The 19,852-nt window shown below is 37.4% G+C and overlaps 1 protein-coding gene across 1 annotated transcript in view; it reads right to left on the bottom strand.

Moving 5' to 3' along the window:
- dner (delta/notch like EGF repeat containing) overlaps nt 1-18,935 on the bottom strand; it is a 39,483-nt gene extending 20,548 nt beyond the window's left edge. Inside the window, exons 1-6 of the mRNA XM_039647655.2 lie at nt 18,538-18,935; nt 8,741-9,046; nt 8,511-8,605; nt 6,447-6,610; nt 5,615-5,763; nt 2,563-2,716 (exon numbers count right to left, since the gene is read on the bottom strand). Of these exons, the coding sequence (XP_039503589.2) occupies nt 2,563-2,716; nt 5,615-5,763; nt 6,447-6,610; nt 8,511-8,605; nt 8,741-9,046; nt 18,538-18,780 (1,111 nt within the window). The 5' untranslated portion in view covers nt 18,781-18,935. The remainder of the gene's footprint in view (nt 1-2,562; nt 2,717-5,614; nt 5,764-6,446; nt 6,611-8,510; nt 8,606-8,740; nt 9,047-18,537) is intronic.
- Nucleotides 18,936-19,852: the final 917 nt, after the last annotated feature.

Genomic DNA, 19,852 nt, shown 5'->3' with positions numbered 1-19,852 from the left:
TTTGTGAAACTGAAGGGATACGAGCTAAGCGGACTATATATCCGGTTGCTAAATAAACAGTCAGGCAGGCAAGGCAAGTTATTATTTGTAAAAACTAGATTTAGCCTAATTAAAATATAAACTAATGTTTTATTTGGCAAGTGACCATGGTATAAGCGGGTTAATGCCCTCCGAGGTGTCCATTGTCAGGTTTTAATGGACTTCGGCGGAGGCAACCGTCCTCCGCTGCGCGTCGGCCGGTTTACGCCTCGCCGTCGTCCATTAAAACCTGACAATGGACACCTCGTCGGGCATTAACCCTTACTTACGTGCATGTTAACACACATTCAAGACGGCACTTTCACAATTCATAAGGACATTGCTTCTTGTTAGATTCATGTTGTGCGAATGTTTAGAACTATTTCATGTTAATGTCTTTGTAGGAATAACTAAATTGGGAAACTGCATTTTGCAGCAACAATAACACTAAATGCGGCTCTTTTGAACTTATTAAAGAACATTTTAAAAAGCAAAAGTTCCCACAAAAATATAAACTTTTATATAAATCTTTTCAGATTTAGCACAAATCTGGGTGAAGGAAAAAAATATGAGATGAAGGAAAAATGTGTTGCGTTCCACTGAGAAACTTTGCGTTCACTCGAAGAACACAAAGGTTTCGCGAGGGAACCATAGACTGCAGGGAACGCAAAGTTTCTCTGGAGAGCGCAAAAGCATTGGCTTACTATTTTTCTTCCCATCTCATATTTTTTCCACCGCCATGTCCCTTAAGGGGCTCCGTACTATGGAAGCTTGTTTCCGCTATACGGAATAAAATGTAGCGGAAACATTTCGATTTCGATTCAAATTCGAACAATTTGAAAGATCTTTTTTTCTTCGCAATTGCGAGTTTGTATCATACAATTCTGACTTTATAACACACAATTTATAACAACTTTATTAAAAAAATATTTTAATTGTGAGATGTAAACTCGAATTTGCGGGGAAAAAAAAGATAAAAAGTCACCATTACCTTTTTTTTTTTTTTATTCAGTGGCAGAAACTACCTTCCAACACTGAAAATAATAAGAAATGTTTATGGAGCAGCAAATCAGTAAATTAAAATGATTTCCGAATGATCATGCGACACTGAAGACTGGAGTAATGATGCTGAAAATCCAGATTTGATCACAGACATAAATTATATTTTAAAATATGGTAAAATATAGAACAGTTATTTTAAATTGTAATAATATTTCACAGGATCAACGTTTTTTTCTGTATTTTGATCAGCAATATACAGTATATATATATATATATATATGAAGAGTTCAGATGCAAAAGCCTCTAAATGCCATTTGAAATTTTCTTCTTTAATGATGATTTTTATCAAGCTTGTATATTTAAGTTCAGTAATTTCACTTAAATGGCAATGATAATTACCTATTAATTGTTATTTAAGTGAAATTACTGAACTTAAATATACAAGTTTGATAAAAATCAAATCATCATTAAAGAAGAAAATTTCAAATGGCGTTTAGAGGCTTTTGCATCTGAACTCTTCATATATACTGTATATGTATGTATTTATATATATCAATAAAATTTTGTGTTTAAATATCATATGTGTGTGTAGTGTGTATAATTAATTTGTGTATAGACCATTTCACAAGATGTAAACAACACTGGTCCAGAAGCACTTCCTGTTTCAGTTTTTTAACACTACATACAACTGAATCAAAAAGTTAAACAAACATCTTTAAGATTTTTTCTTTACATGTGAAATAAAAAAAAACAGTTACAAACTGAAACAGGAAGTGCTTCTGGACCAGTGTTGTTTACATCTTGTGAAATGGTCTATATAAATACACACACATGCATGTATATATTTAAGAAAAATGTGTTATTAATATATGAAATATTTATATTTATATATAAAATTATGTATAAATACATATAAAGTATATACATGCAAATATTTCTTAAATATATACATGTTTAAGAAATGTTTTTTTCTCCAAAAATGTGTTATTAATATGTGAAATATTTATATTTATATATAAAATTATGTATAAATACATATAAAGTATATACATGCAAATATTTCTTAAATATATACATGCCTGTGTGTGTATTTATATATACAAAATAATTATACACAGCACACAGACATATATTATGTAAACACAAAACTTTTATTTTGGATGTGATTCATATATATATATATATATACGTATATACAAGTAATAATTTCAAAAAGCATAACAACGAGCATTCTGGAAAAGAGTATATAGACAGTGAAAGCATGATGTTTTAATTTCAACAAAAACTTTAAGTAGGCTAAGTTTGGATTTTGCTTTTATCCTACATAACTCACTGATGAAAAGCGGCATGCAAACGTGATATAATTCCAATCAAAACAAACATTTATTTTAAAAGTTATCCTGCATTGCACTCTAAACAGTGAAATGCATGAAACGACGTGACTAAGTTCAGTTTCCTGTTAATTACATAAGTCCGTCAGGGCAGGGGACACACATCGGACACAAATGACACGTTTCCTGACGAAAACAAGCTCACACACACCTGTCTGGCAGGTACAGCTGTAGTTTTGTCCTTCATCTCTCTGTCTGAGGTCAGTACAGGTGCCGTTGTTCTCGCAGGGCTTCATGTGACACGCGTCAAACTCCTCACAGAAGATCCCAGAATACCCTTCATCACACTGGCAGTAAAACGTGTCCTGCGATTCACATTAAAACACACGCAATTTAATGTTGACACACATTCTGGACAGAGAGAACAACAAAATTAAAGGGGTGGTAAAGTATGATTTGACTTTTCTAACTTTAGTTAGTGTGTAATGTTGCTGTTTGAGCATAAACAACATTATCAAAGTTACAACGCTCAAATTTCAAAGCAAAGGAAGATATTTGCTTTTAAAGAAAAGGACTACAACAAAGGGCTGGTAGAACTACACGAGCTTCCTCCCGGGTTAGTGACATTACCAACCCCAAAATGTACACAAGCCTCGCCCTCGGGAACTCAGTCCATGTTGAGAAGAGGAAGAGTGGTTGTATAAGAGAACATTTGTGAGTCAGCTCAAACTTTAGCATCCATCTTTTCACATGCAATAGAAAGTCACTCTGTGTTCATCTCACAACAGTTTCATAGATTATCCTGACAGAATATGCTAATTGAAGATAGTTAACTCCACATCAGCAACATAAATTCATCAACTAACCTTTCAGAGACGTCCTGTTGTATTCTACATGTTGTCACTTCTTCTTGAGTCTCTCCATATTTGACTGACTCCGTTTTAACATTAATGGGAGAACAGTTTCTGTCATTTTTGTGTGTCTGCGTGAGGTAATCGAAGCAGCTAACAAACACGAGCTCTTGAAGCTCCGCCCTCTGCAGCAGCTCATTTGCATTTAAAGGGCCAGTGCGTTTTTGCAAACCTTCAAAAATTGACATTGCTATATAAAAATATCTGTGGGGTATATTGTGCTAAAACTTCACACACACACTCTGGGGACATCAGAGATTTATTTTACATCTTGAGAAAATTGCATTTTACCACCCATTTAATGTTGGAAAGAAAATCCGCAGCAACAAATTCAAACACTTAAAGGGACTCTGTGTAGATTTTTAGGTATTTTATTATCTGAAATCAATATTTTTATTCATAAATATGTCCTCAATGGTGTACAAATACCTCTGCAAATTATCTGACTTATCCTCGTAAATGAAGAATTTATTATCTTTATGTACATGGGACGGGTAGGTTCACGGAGGCTTCCATGTCCGTTCCGCCATCTTGAAAACTATAATAGCAGAGAGGGTCAAAAAGTACCACCAGCCAAACGCGTTTCCACAACGCGTTTTCGTTCAGACTCAGAGCCATCGTCACGTCACATTGAGAGGCGCATTCCCTGCAAGTTTAAACGGCTGCATTGCACTCCTATGATTGCTGATTGCTCTTTTGCTCTATTATTTGTTGCGGACCATATGCCGACTGCCGAGTCACAGGAGAATGCATCCTCCTCGCAAAAAAAGGCCAGACTTGAACGAAAAAGGAAACGTGACCGAAGATTGCAAAAAACAAGGCCATTAATTTTTCCGTCATAAAATTAATCGGATATGGTTCGATTTTCTGCGTTTTTCGCATCCAGAGCCAGCATTTTGAGAGGTCTTGAGAGGCCGGGGGAGCTCGTCCTCAAATCATTGAACATTATGCGCCGTGCTTTCAGTTTCGGTTTTCAATTCGATCAAGTGTTTATGTTCTCTTCTCTATATTGGATTATGAAATTAATAAACCTCCCCTTTCAATCAGATTGAAATTTAAGATCGAATAAGGTGTGATTGAGCAGCCTATTCGATAACTAATGTATTATTTGGGCACAATATACACAATACATACACAATAACAGCCTAGCTGTTCTGTCTGCCCAGCGCTTCCACAGGGCCGCGCGCGGGTGTGTGTGTGTTTGTGTGTGTGTCCATACCTGGTCCATACCAGACACACTGCCAGTCTCCGTTCAGAATCGATTGGTTCACGGAAATTGGTGGTCTTGTTTTTAATATGTGGCTCCAGAATCGCTAGCAAAGCATCAAACTGTCCCGCTGACATTCTGAGGTAAATTTTGAATCGCTCAGGATAATTCCTCTCGGCGCAATTTCAGGATTGGATGGATATTTTCTATTTCTTCTCTTTTCAATATGAGAGAGGGCAAAAATCATCCTCACTGCTTGACGAATCCATTTGGTATTTTTGCGTTTTTTCCCGCAAAGGTTTAATAAATACGCAACGGACTCAGTGTGCAAGGTTTCTATGCGTGACGAATTTTTAGGCTGATGTACAGGAAAATACGCATACGAAAATTTCGTACTCAGTGTGCAATGGCCTTAAATATCTATAGCGTTTTAAACCGTGGAAATAGCTAATGCAGCAGAAAGATTTCAGAAGAGACGCTGAAGTTGCCTGCTTTCTCCTCGACAGGTTAGTCAATGTTACAGTCTGACTTAATTTTTTTGTCATTGCTTGGTTGTGTACTTTATTATATAGACAGTATAACATTTATAGGTAAAAAAGTTAAACAAGGTCTTTGATGAATAGCAGCTATTGACTTCTTTACTCGCAGCTATTGTGAAGGAAGGTGCTAAAAACAAGGTTTGTAAGTTAATTCTTTATAACCTATAAATTCAGTAAGAATATAGAGATAATGATTGTAAGAAAATATTGCTCTCTGTAAGATTTTCTATAGCTTTCTTTTTATATATAAATGATCAATTAGCTAAAATTGTGATTTTGCTATGTGGATAAGATTGTACAGAGAATTAAAATTAATTTATACAGCTAGACACATAAATTGTACACATAAGTTAACACATAAGTTGCTGGGGTTTTTTTAAGTTACAAACCTGTTCACCCGGAGAAAAACTCGATGAAGTGATACTACAAGACATCCTGTCATAGCATTTTTGGTACATAACGGCAACCGTAGATGCAATACGCACTTGAAAATGCGAGGCGCTGGAGAGCAAAATTCGTTTGAATGCAAAATACTATTTAACCACTAGATGGGGGTATTTCCTACACAGAGTCCCTTTAATGCTAATTTTGATATGAGGTCATTACCACAGAAGACTGGGTGATGCATTTCCCTTTCCCGGAGCATTGTGGGTCACTGAATCCACTGCCGGGCTCAATGCAGTTATTGGTTTTTACCATGAGATGAAGCCTCAAAGTGACTTCTGGACCAGAGGGTGTCCCAACATGCAGCACACCTAAGAGACGAGAGCAACACAACAAGCAATAGTCGTAATAGAGTAACTTCATTTGCACATTTTGTTATGTTTTATGGGGATTTTCCATAGACATGATGATTTTCGTAATGAATAAACTGTATATTCTATCAACGTACACTAACCCTACCCATCAAAGAAAACTTTCTGCATTTTAACATATTATTGGGACCAAAAATATTGGATATTTCCATCTTTGCCATCCCCATAATGTAAGGTTCACCAGCCTGAACACCCCCCAACACACACACACACACACTACGATTTATTAAATTCAGACACATTGTACAAACACAATATACACACTTACCTCCTACAGTTTTTTCTTAACCTAGACCCATCTAGAAATCTAAATTCACATTTATTATATAAAGCAAATCATCATGTCATTCAACATATTATTTTAGACATTTTTTGCAACTCCTACAAAACACAATTTCCTTGTCGGTTCAGGTATTTCTAACATCTGCTACAATCTCAGACATAAACACACACACACACACACAGTAACGCCTCAAGGACAGACATTTTTTGCCTCACAGGGTCAGATAAAAGTAAATTGCAAACAAGACATTGTGCACAATAATGCTTAAAACTCAAAGTAAATAATTTTAGAAATACACAACATTTCTTCCACATTGTGTGCATAGAGCCACAGGACTCACTGATGAAGTAGTTGTGTCCGAACGGCAGGGACTGGTCCGGCAGCACCAGCCCGTCCGAGCTCTGCTGGAACCACATGATGGTGCCGTCTGCAACAGAGCACTGCTCATACCCAGCCTCACCCACACGCCACAGTACAGCAGAGCCGCTCACATTACCCACCAACCTACACACACACACACACACAGATGGAGAAAAATACATGACTTTTCATTTATTTCAATAAAATAACGACAGGAAAATTATGCAGTGAAATGTACAAAGGGAACGTAATGGTTAAGAACAAGATCTCAAATCAATTTAAATGTCAAAGCTGATTTTTAAAAAGTGTTATTATATTATATTATATTTAGATCTTTTAATGCAAATAGATTATCATGATTAATTCACATCTAACATAAAGTTAAAATATAATATATGTGTCTATGTGTATGAATTTATATTAAATAACATTATATTATATTTGGTGCTATCATTATACTCATAAACACACGTGTGTGTGTCTGTTTGTGTGTATGTATATATATATATATATATATATATTAGATGCAGTTTGACAGCACTAATCATATTATATTGTTTTAGTATAGTAATATTTTGTTTAATAAAGTTGTAAGAGCCTTTTTGTATGGCCATATTCACTTTGTTTGTATGCCTGAAGAAGGTCGCAAGACCGAAAGCTTGCTTATAAATTGATTTTGCACAGTTCTTGAGTGTCCATTTGCTATATTTTCACTATTTCTAATAAAGTTGTATTAAAATGTACAACATTAAACATTTCTTATGATATATAAATCATATTAAATGTATTATATTCAACAATGTACTATATTAAAGTTTTTCAGTAATTTAAAATATTCAAATACATATGTTTCTTTTATGTCACCAAAATATCATATGAAAATGACTTCCAAATGATGTGGTGAAATTGTAATCTAAAAATGTGGCTTTGGTAAGATTCTATATATTAAGTATAAATATATAATTGATTAAATACATTATATTTTTTAAATAAAAAAATATTTTACATATATGCATTCAGCAAAAACTACTTTTTATCAAAAGAAGTTTTAAAAGCAATTTTAATCACACAGTTTGCAGCGGTTCATGCCACTTCAGTAGGTAGACAACAAGAATGTGGCTTTTACCGCCGCCGTTCTGCCATGGCGGTAAAATTTGGGGTGTATTTGCTGCCTTTTGCCGCTAAGAGGCGCTACAATCACAGACTTTGAAAAGTGTCCGTTTATTGTGTAATCTGCAGCCACATCGAGGCTCATTCAGAGCGATTGAAAGCTGGTAGTAGATTAATTCAAGTGAAACATAGTTTAATTAATTAATTAATTAATCACAATACTGAAATTAAATTGATTAAATAATAAAAACTTAAATTTAGTTTTCTTAAATTAAAGCACCCAATTTATTTTCACTGACTACGAGATAGGCCTATTTTAACTTTTGATTCATAAAATGTTATGCTATGAAAGTTTGCTATATTCTATTTAAAATGTTGGCTACTTTTACAGCACAGTCTCATCTTTTGACCATACGTCAACATCCGCCTTTTTGGGTACCTTAAACGTCGGTTAGATGACGTTATCGGATCCTAACCCTACCCCAGACCTAAACCTAACCCTAAACTTACCCCGTCACCTAACCGACGTTAAAGGTAAAGCGTCAGTTGTATGACGGCCCGGGATCATTTAAGGGTACCCTAAAAAGGCGGATGTTGACGTACGGTCAAAAGACATCCCAAGACGTCAGTTATATGACTTCTTAGAAAGAGACTGTGTTAACTTTTACATAATTACGTTTTGCTTTCGCTAAATATCCCTTTGCGCCACGTGGTGGTCATTTCGCGAACGACTTTGAAATACGGCTGGTTTATTTTTGCTGCGGTGGATTTACCGTGGCGGTAAGTGTCATTCTGGTTGTCCACCTACTGTATAGCGATATATTTGCCACAGAAAGAACAGATGAAAGTTTACTTCAAACCAAGCGCACAATCCTCTTCTTCTATTAAATCTTATTCTCATTTCCCAAGAAAAGCAGGTCAGGAAGTGTCTTACTTCACAGCTGTTTCCTCAGCGACCTCCATGGAAACCGTCATCATTCCAGCAGACTCGCCTCCTGCGGTGCTCACACACTCAGCTTCATCAGTGACCTACAACACAACACACATCCACACGGATAAACTTCCCTCGGGAATCATCCTGCCTTCCAGACCGGATCCAAATGTCACGCTTACACAAACGCACACGCTTCATCACGTTATGCATGCAAACGCACACCTGCTCACCTGCTGATCCTCCCACAGTATCTCCACCACTTTCTGACCTGGTTTGGGTTGCCACGGCTCCAGGGTGGGCGGGGCTTGAATGGTGGTGTGGACTGTGGTTGGCTGAACCCCTTGAGTCGTGGTCGCGGGCGTGGCCGGCGTGGCGAGGTCCCAGGTGGACTCGGAGAGGTCAAAGGTCAAGGTTGGCAGGTCACAGCGGACACCACTGTAGCCCTCACTACACTCGCACGCGAACCCATCCCCCTCACCGTCCTGACTACAGTTGCCATGGAGACAGGGGCTGCTGGCGCATGGATCTGCAAAAAACTGCACCCAAAAACAACATCACCAATGAACGAGGTGAACACTGCATCGTATTATCAAACATTGTAACTTGCTCCAGTCACACAGCAATCTATCGACTAACAATCACTCGGCCTGAAGAATGAGAACCGAGTGCGATTCATAAACTGAAATCACAAGGAGTGAAAATAGAGCATTATTAGAAATGAAACAATAGCAAAGGAGAGATCCCGCATGGACCAAAACCTACAGTGCTAATCCTACCATTATATAGTGATATTGATCCAATTAGTCTAATTATGCTCCATTTCCTTTGGCAGGGACATGCCTTCTTCCCAAAAGTAGGCCTTATATGCACTGTGTGTTCGTCTGCGACATGAATAGCAGCCATTACTGAATAATAGATATCAAGGAATAACAATAAAATATGACTCAGTTAAAATAGCTTCTCCTTATATACTGTATATACACAAGGCTTTCTCTGCGTTACCGAATCAACTGAATAAACATTTTCTGTCCCAAAATGCCTACAAAAAAATGTCACCAATTATTTGCTTACACAAGCCCGTTCTCATCCCAAGGCGTCATTTAATGACAATGCGTATACATCCAACGCACATGGCACCCTTTAGCGTCAATATGAGACGCAGATATAGATGGGCCAGAAGGCGCCTCCTAGTGGTCTAACCCTAACACTACCCCAGACCTAAACCTACCCATAACCGAAGCATGTTATTTTGACACTAAAGGGTGCCATGTGCGTTGGATGTATACGCATTGGCAAAAGCGTCGCTATATGACGCCCTAGGATGAGAATGCGTTGAAATATGAACGACAATACGCGTTAAAATGTTACATCACCAATTCACTACTAGGCTGTAAAATCTACAACCCAGACTCACAAATGTCAAAATTCAAAGTGAGTTTAATCCAAAGTAGATTCATCTGGCAACGTTTTTGTTGTTGCGCGGATCAGAGCAGTTTGTAAATGAAATGTCTGGTGAGTGGCGCTAAAAGGTTAATGCTATTTCTCGTTTGAAAATAATATACCACCTACAAAAAAAAAAAACTACGCTGAACCTAACCGATAGTGTAACTAAAGCAAACCTGAGCCATTCAATTTACTGATGCTACGATTTTGGTTTGTTTCTGGTCTTTTATAGTGACCTGCGTTATGCTCGAATCCGAACGTTTCACGTCACAATATACTGACGCTTTTGACATTTCGTCTATATCCAATGTACATGGCACACTTTAGCGTCAATAAGAGACGCATATGGGCCAGAAGGCGCCTCCTAAGTGGTCTCACGCTAATGCCTGGTTCAGATTACACGATTTTAGCCTGATTTTGGCACGATCCGTTTGACGTAGGGTGTCGTGGGGATTCGTAAAACGACAACGGGCGTCGGGATGCAAGATTCGATCGTATCATCTCGTATAGTGGGCGACAACCTACGTCGCGTCTGCGATGCTTCACATCACGACAAAAAGACTAGCATGTTTAATTTTTTTAACGGTCGTCCACGACGGTTCCATCACATGTATGAGGTTGACCAATAGGAGCACAGAAACTTTTCCGTACAAAAATGGTGAAACGAAAATTCTCGATGACATCACGCACGCCGTTAAAGGCTGGTCAGGAAGTCAACATGTTTCTTGTCCACGACACGACACGATTTTAGGAGTCAAAATCTGATACAGTGACTATCGTAACAGAAAAAAAATCATCTAATCTGAAGCAGGCATAACCCTACCCCAGACCTAAATCTACCCACGCGTGTTATATTACCGCTAAATGTGCGTTTGATTTAGACGAAATTTCAAAAGCCTCACTGTATGACGCCCTAGAGGTGAGAATGAGAATGCGTTGGAAGTTTACAACGTCAGAAAATACAAACAAATGGAGCTGGTGATGTGACGCAAACGATCAAATCATTTGCAAATCAAGCATTATGGTAAAAGTAATAACACAGTATTTTATCTTACATTTTATTTAACTAGATAAAACTTTCTGAGATTAAAAATCTCTTTTACAGAAGTGACCTGGCCAAGGTGAGCATCACAAAATTATCAAAAAAAAAGTTACAAATAAATCAATCACATGACATTAAACCATCATCAAACCAATTAAAAGCATTTACAAATTGTTTCTTCCTGTAACAGCTTACTAAAGCCCTATTCGCTCTGGATTAGTATTATCTGGGGACGATTTAGAAACGACCCCTTCATTCGCACGGGATAAGCCTGTGATTTTACTCTAATTTACTGACTTATCTCCTAAATATGATTTCAATAGATTATTGCTTGGAGATGTCTTGTTGTTATAGGTCTTTCCTACACATACTGCAATACGTCATTCATCTCCATATAAGTATTCTTTTTGTTTGCGCTCTTCTGATGTTTTTCAGCTTCAAAAGCACACTTGGTGTAATTTGGGTGCACTACAATAAATCAGTGTCATGGGCGTACAAATTAAAATTGACATTACTAATATTGAGAGATCAAGATTTTTAACATAAATGATTAAAAGTAAAGGCCCCAGAAGGGACCCCTGAGGAACACCCCTCATTATCTTTAAAGGTGCACAATTTGTCCTGTAGCTTTCAAACCAATATGTACTTTATACATATTGGCTAACCAATATGAGCTACTTCTAGTGGGTTATTGTTTTATTTACTTTATCAAAACCAATACATTATCACTCAACTCCTAAAACCACCAATACTCAGACCATTTCAACACTAACTCATTACAATAAACATTCATTTAATACGAACTGACAGAATGAGGTATATAGCTATAGCCTTTGTGTTTGGCATGGTAATGGATATGACAATGTTGGTATGTCTGGACTTGGCAGAATAGATCTTCTACGCTCATATAGCATTCAAAATACAAAGCCTTGAACAAGCAAAACATGCATTTCTCTATATGAAAACCAATACGATTGTTTACCAATACAAAACCAATGGGACATACACTGTACAGTGGGTACTGATGGAGAAAAGGACAATGGCAACAACATGGTCATGGATGAGAAAAAATACCTTCAAAGTGAGAAGAAATGGATGAAGCATTTCCAGTATCACCAATCTCTCTCAATCGCCACCTCAAGATATCTCACTAGACCAGCTCTCACACACATCAATACATCCCTGACCTTTGGCTTCTGCCATCTGCTTTTCCCAGACAGCCTCCTCTAATGTGAAGAAGAGCTGTGAGCTTTCAAACTTCAAGACGTCGACCACTGGGGCTTGTGTTTGTTCTATAGAGGTAATATTTAATTTTTAAGAAAGTATTTGAGCCTGCCTCTCAAAACCCCAAAAGGTTACTACTCTTCATCTCTCAGACCTCCTCCACTTAGTCTCTTTCTCTATTTTTAAAGGTCACACTGCAACCAAATCATGCTGAAACCTCTCTTGAAAACCACCTCACGATCGCTAGCTCCAAAAGACAGAGCTTGTCTTCCTCAAAAATGACTGAAAATGTATTATTCGAACATTTCAGGGTTTCATTAAATGAGTAAAGAAATGTAAATGATAAGTAAAGATAAATTAATAAATGAAAATTCATGTTGATTTTTAAACCTATTATACTAATTTTATATATTAAACATGCTATTTTTTTATGAAGGTTTATTTATGATTCTGAAACTTCTATGATATAAATAAAACAAAATTGTACAAAATAAATCTCAAATTCAAATTGATTTTTAAATTAGATTTTCACTTAAATTACGTTTAAATATTGTTTATAACAAATTACATATTGATGTCTTTTCACAAGACTTTTGTGTCAATTTATGATTTTGTAAGTAAAATTGTAAATATTTCATTTTCACTTGGATAATGTTAAAAATTGTTTATAACAAATTATATATTAAGAAAAGTTCAAAATATATCCACATTTTGTTTTGTTCATTTTGCATGCTCGCATGAAAATGCAAATTAATTAAATGCAAATTAATTTGTTGCTCACATTCAATGTTTTCATAGCAGTCTCATCGCAAAAAAAATCTTGAAATCAAATGAAATAAAAGCAAAAAATGTTCAAGTGAGGTTGGAGTGTCTTGCACATGTGATATTTATTGTTGATATGGCATTTTGTCACATGCATAATCAAAAATCCACTCAAAAACAAAAGCACATGCACACACACACACTTGATACCCCACTGTCATCCATCCGACTATTAATAGAATAAGTGAGACAGTGTATCTGACACTTCATTCGTCACCATTCAGTTGTGTAATGACTATAAATTAATGAATTCTTCAGCTTTCTTTGAGAAAAGAAATTGTTTTAATTAATGAAAGCGTACTTCACACAATGTTCGCACTCATAAAGTATAAATAACATCAAAGCCCAGGTATGAAATGGAAGTAGAGTGTGATTGGCTGATAGCCACTGGCTGATTCATGTGAATGAATACTAACCAGCCTGCAGATGCAGGACACCATTAATAGAGAAATACAAATAAAGTTGCATCAGAAAAAAAATTGTTTACAGCAACACGGGCCCCAAATGATTTATGCTTACTTAAAGGTCGAACGAAATGATATTCAGCTCATTATTGCTATCTGAAGCAGAAGTGGAAAACACTTTCTCAAGTGTTTTAATGGAACATCCTACACAGTTCTTTTTACAGCTCTTTTTAGTTACGTACAGTATGTGGATCAGAAGACAGTTAGGTCAAATGTCATGGCAAATAATAACACATGGATTTAAAGCCAGACATTTATTAATTCAGCACGTTCTGAAAGGCAGATATGCCACCAAATAGCCAGATACATCATCAAACCTCTGTAGTTTTTATTCTGTAGCTTTTATTCTTTTCTTATTACAAAAACGCATTTACTACCCATGAAACAGAGGGCAGAATGCATGTAGTGGATTGTGTACAACTAGTTTTTCAGCAAAGTTTTTATTATTCAGAATTTCAATGCCTTAACGTATCAAATTTGATACAGTATTGTTACCTATTCTTTTTATGTCCCCTACACTGTAAAAATGAATATTTTTTATCTAATCAATATAATTGTGGCAACAGATTACAAGCAATATTATTAATTAAATTAAACAAATTAGAATTGAGTAATAATGAATCAAATTATTCCTTAAAAGTTAACCATTTAAAATGTGTAAGGTTTACACCCAAAAAATTAATGAAGAACTCTTTATTTTATATTGCCAACATTGAAGACACCTGATGTTAACAAGCAGAATCACTGAAGGAGAAAACCGTCATTTTAAAACAATCCTAAAACAAACACCGATCACCATAATGGTGACTTCAATTTATGTTTTTTTGGTTGTTGTAAGTTTTACTCATTTTAAATGGTTAACTTTTAAGGAATTAATTTGATTAATTATTTGTTAAATGTAATTAATAAAATTGCTTGTAATCTGTTGCCATTTTTTTTAGATTAGATAAAGCATATTCATTTTTACAGTGTAGTGCTCCTGAATGTCTCTCTCTATCTCTCTCTATGTCCTCCACAATATCTACCTTTCCCTTTACCCCTTTAATTCCAATTTACTCCTTTTTTCTACCCTTAAATCTTCTTTAATGAGGAGGCTCACACTCTTACGCTAAACGCACCAGTCACAGATTGCTCTACTTCTACATGTTTAAAGATGAAAGCTTTGCAGAAACAATGGCTCTTTAATATTAATGAATTCCCTATTGCAGCTTTAACAAGCTGGAATCAAAGCAAAAAGACCAAAGGAGAGAAGAAAAACACGACGGCCCAGAAAATAAGCATCCCTTGTGATATGACCAGTAATATGGTTTCTAAGTATGCATCCAGCTGTAGTAAATGAGTAACTGTGTGTGTGCATGCATCTCTTCCCACACAGACCAGCCTACTGAAAGGATTCTTGCACAATCACTGTGCGTCATCCGCCGCACTACACCTGAGACTGAGGTGGAGTGAGATCCTCAAGGGCACGCGGCTAACTTACATCAAATCATTCCAGTTCATCTCATTATTCCATCAAAACAGTCAAAAGTGTGATCCTGCTGCGTCACGTCAGCACCAGTTAACAGGGTGACTGAAGAACACCAGCCTTGCCTGGAGAAATGGAACACTGTCTGAGTGACATCACAATGACTTCAGGCCTCTTCGACCAATCACGGTTAATCTTGTCAGTGCCGTACACCAATCACGCTGCTGCATCGTTTGGGGGAGATGTAAATGAGCAGTGTGACGTCACAGGACACAGGTTTAGACACAAGCTTTAGCTAAGGTTGAGGAAAGGACAGGGCGCATTGATTTAGACAAGATGCAAACACAACAACCGCACACGATTTCCGAACCTTCTTATGAGTGCCACCTGTTGTTCAGTGCTTATGCATGTGTGCACACAGCTCTCAGATCTCTTGCAGTGGTTTAGGTCAGTGTCTAGCTGTGCTACTCACATTCAGGCTTTGTTCCCATTAGTGCATTAACTCTGCTGTGAGTCTACAGCCAATAAACTACAAATCTGTTGCTAATACTTTAAAAAACAAAGGCTCTCACCCGCACGATGAGCTTTCAATAAAGCTTGGCTGCATATGCAGTAACCTGACTAAACAGTGGAAAAAGGCTAACACGGTCTCATCCCAAGAAGTCATATAACTGACGTCTTGAGACGTCTTTTGACCATACGTCAACATCCGCCTTTTTAGGGTACCCTTAAACGTCGGTTACATGACGATCCCGGGCCGTCATACAACTGACGCTTTACCTTTAATGTCGGTTAGGTGACGGCGTAGGTTTAGGTCTGGGGTAGGGTTAGGATCCGTTAACGTCATCTAACCGACGTTTAAGGGTACCCTAAAAAGGCGGATGTTGACGTATGGTTAAAACACGTCCCAAGACGTCAGTTATATGACGTCTTGGGATAAGACTGCGCTGAAAAGGCTGTTGTCTTCACTTTGCCAAATAATCAGGAAAACTTCAACATCCATAATGCACTGAGCCTCTAACACCAGTCTGCTATGGATATGCTTGACCAGTCAAAAAACACCTTGCTTTACTTCTTAGCAAACATTTAGTTATAATGGTGTAGACTTGTATTTTTTCCCGGGTGGGAGTTGGAGAGAGTTACTTTCGGTTTTTCAGTGAAGGATCCAGCAAAAAATGTTGAAAAATGTTCAACTTTGGATAAAACGCAGCGCTCATCACTGTCACTTTTTACCCAGCTGTCCAATCACAGTAGAGGAGGGGCGGGACTAAACCACACCGACCAATTGTCACAACATTCTTTCTGTACAACGACATCAACCAACAGAGCTAACCGAACAAAATGGAGTAAAAACACATTTTTAGTATGAAACAAATTATCTGCGAAATCAGTTACGAGTAAACTGTGCCGTGGATATTTTGTATCATAGCAACGAAACGTCTCAACGAAAAAAAAAAGCTGCCAAAACGCTCTCAAGCGCCCAAAGCACGCCGTCTTCAGCAGAGCGTCTGGCGTTTTCAGCTGGCTAAAAACGCTTTGGTGGACACACGGCCGTAGGGTTAAAACTTTACGTTACTGCTGTTTAAAGGGACAACGTAAAATACATTGTCAATGCTAAACCTTCTCTAACAATAACCGTTCTGTTAATAACCCTCTGTAGATCCGTCTGTTGGTGGTGTTGGCACAAAAATACACAAGTACAATCTGTATTTTTCACAAATGCCCCCGAGCCGTCAAATAGAGGTGAATATCTCGGTACAAGTAACACAGAGAATTAGTAAACATTTACATATCAACATTGTAACAATACAAATCTGGGGTGCGTTTCCCGAAAGCATCGTTAGCCAACTATGGTCGCAAATTCTGTCGTTATCAGCATAGTTCAACGAGTCGGTGTTTCCCGAAACAATCGTTCCAACGAACATTCGCAAACCGCATCGCAAAGTTGTGTGGTTTGAACGACAGCTCTCGACCTGTGGTTAGAGGCACATTTGGGTGTAATAAATCCTTATCTTGAGCAAAATAAGCAAGCTGACATTCAGTACAACCGCTGCCTTTTATTTAGAATACATACAAATTTAATTTACGTCTTTTAGTTTGTCAAAAGATTTAAAGTACTGATTTTGAAGAGTGCGCATGTGCGAACGTGCTCTATGTAAGAACGAGCCAAATATTGAGGCTGGTAATAAAGCAAAATAACTGAGAACAATTAGAAGTAGTCCTCAGATGACATGTCTGTAATTTATATATAAAAAATCTAGCGTTAATTGGATCTCAAACAGTTTCATTAAAAGTACTCCACCACGTGCGAAACCAACATGGTTGAACGATACTTTGCGACAATGAGTTTCGGGAAACAGTCGTGACTAGCTAGTTGATTTCTCCAACGAAGCATCGTACTATGGTAGTGAAGCAGCGAACTATGTCGTTGTACGTGAAACACACCCCAGGTTTTGGCGCGAAAAATTGGAAAAGTTACATTTTAAGGTCGTTTAAGTATCTTAGTACATGAACTAAAAAATAAATCAATATATTAAATTTAATATACTGTATATAGTTTCATTGATATTTAACATTTTGAATTAGGGCTTATTTAATATTTTCTGTTTTCAGTTTAATTGGATTTTAGATTTATTTTGTATTTTTGTCATTTTCATTCATTTAAAAAAGTCAATTCATATCTTTTATTCATTAGTTTTAGTTTATTTAGTTATTTTAGTCCTTCAGCTTAAACTCATTGAAAACGAGAATTAAAATGTCTACGTTTTTAGTTTTAGTTCTTTTTTAATATTTAATCTTTTTAAATGGTTTTAGTTTACAATAACAACCATAATATTAATACCATTTAAATTATGATATATTACAATAATAGGCCAAATAAAATATATATCTCAGTGTATCTAATTGGAAAACACTATTTTTTTGTTTGTTTTAAGCATAACTAACAACATTTGGAGATTTTTTTTTCTTTACAAACAGGAAAAAAATCTAACAAAATGGGATAATATAAATTATTTAACATATATTCTCTGAAAACATTTTTGCATGTAAATTATTTGTATTATTTTAAAGTAAGTATAGATATTTTACTGTAAAACAAGGCATGTATTGGGTAAAAAAATATATTTTTTGCAGTTCCTTGGCTGCAAAGAGGTTCAAAAAAGCCTTGCATCACCCATCACAGAAAGGCTCAATGTCCCGTAGTGGTTTGTTATAAAACAGAATGCATGCAATGAGGTCAACGCTGCACACTTGCAAAGTGAATTGAAAAGGTGAGAGACTGCGAATGATTTTGCTGCCTTGTTTTAGAAACACACTGCAGACCATATCTAACTGCGAGACATAGAGTTATGCTGTGATCTTTACCTCTAACACACACACAAACACATGCAGCCGCCTCTCCTCTCCTGCCTATCTGTTGCCACAGCAACGCAGCACTCTCCTTCACATCGCACAGACAGCACATGATCTCTCGCAGAGCACATACACGTCTTTATAAATGCCTCTCACACACTGTAACGCGAGCAGCACACACAGACGCTCAGTGGATGAAGTTCACACTCTCACCTCACAGTTGTGTCCAGTGAAGCCCTGGCTGCAGATGCATGTGTAAGCCCAGAAGTCGGACTGCATCTGTGTGCTCGGACTCTCCTCCATCTCTCCCACCCGGCTGCAGACGCCCCCGTTCAGACACGGTCTGCCCTCGCAGGGGTCCGGGGACACGCTGGGGGCCTCGGTCGATGTCAGAGGGGTCCCGAATCCCCTCCTCACCCCGAGGATGAGGAGCAGAGGAAGTATGAAGAGCTGCATGAGAGCGCTACACAAATGTGTCACCTTTTCCCGTCGCTGGTGTAGAGAGCAGATCAACGGACGTTCTCTGGCGGCTGTGTGTGTGAGAGACAGACAGTTTGCTGGACTGGAGGGTCTGAGGATTGTTTGAGGATGGGAGAAACAGGAACGCGTCCACAGTGACGGCATGCACACGCTCCGCCCCCTCTCTCTCTCTCTCTCTCTCAGTGTATTTCTGCTGTGTCAGTGTGTAGATGAAGCTGTGCAACAACAGTCTCATCACTGATAATTTCTCGCTGGATGCAATCATTATTTTCCGATAAATTATTTACATTAAAATACTATACATTAATTTGTCAGTATTACTTTTTGCAATAAGGTTCCAGTTGTTATCATTAGATAATAGTTAAATGTTGGGTAGGAAATGACACTTATTGTTATAATGGTTGAAACTCTCATCACATTCTGATAGTAGAAGTAAAAGTGGTTTAAATATTAAAGGGGTCATGACTGGCTTTTAAAATTTTATTAGGTCAACTTATGACGTTCGCTTGGTTTTTGCATTCAAAAACATCAAAATGAATAAGTAATCGGCTATTTTGTACCCTAGTTTTGAGCCTAGCTGAAAAACACAAGTTTTTATGGGCGTCTCGCACTGAAGACTTGGAAGTAAACGCCCACTGCTGTTGAGTGGAGAACAGTTTTGCATATTATAATGAGTTTCGACTCACCCGTCGATGCACGTGGCGGAAAATGTTTTGAAAACGTCCAATGTTGTAAAATGGCAACCGGAATGATTCGCCCATACATGTTCGACCCAGAGTCATTCCTGTCAGATCCAATATAGACGGCACAGCACCGCTCTTTACTCTTAATCGGTCTGCAAATCCAGTCTTGTTTACAAAACAATCCTCAGTGAAATGAAGCGAACCGACGGACGATGTTTTACCTCATCAGCTGGAACGTCGTTAAAAATAAAGTTCATCCATGCAGTCCTACTGGAATCCAGAGGAAGCTTATGCAGCGACTGTGTACTTCCACAATATTCTGTATTGCTCGGTGGCTCGATCCAGTTTGTCATCACGAGGTAGGC

The sequence above is a fragment of the Pimephales promelas genome, chromosome 10, assembly GCF_988280905.1.
Source record: "Pimephales promelas chromosome 10, fPimPro1.hap1.1, whole genome shotgun sequence".
NCBI classification, from domain to species: domain Eukaryota; kingdom Metazoa; phylum Chordata; class Actinopteri; order Cypriniformes; family Leuciscidae; genus Pimephales; species Pimephales promelas.
This window is presented reverse-complemented; position numbering and strand designations above follow the sequence as displayed.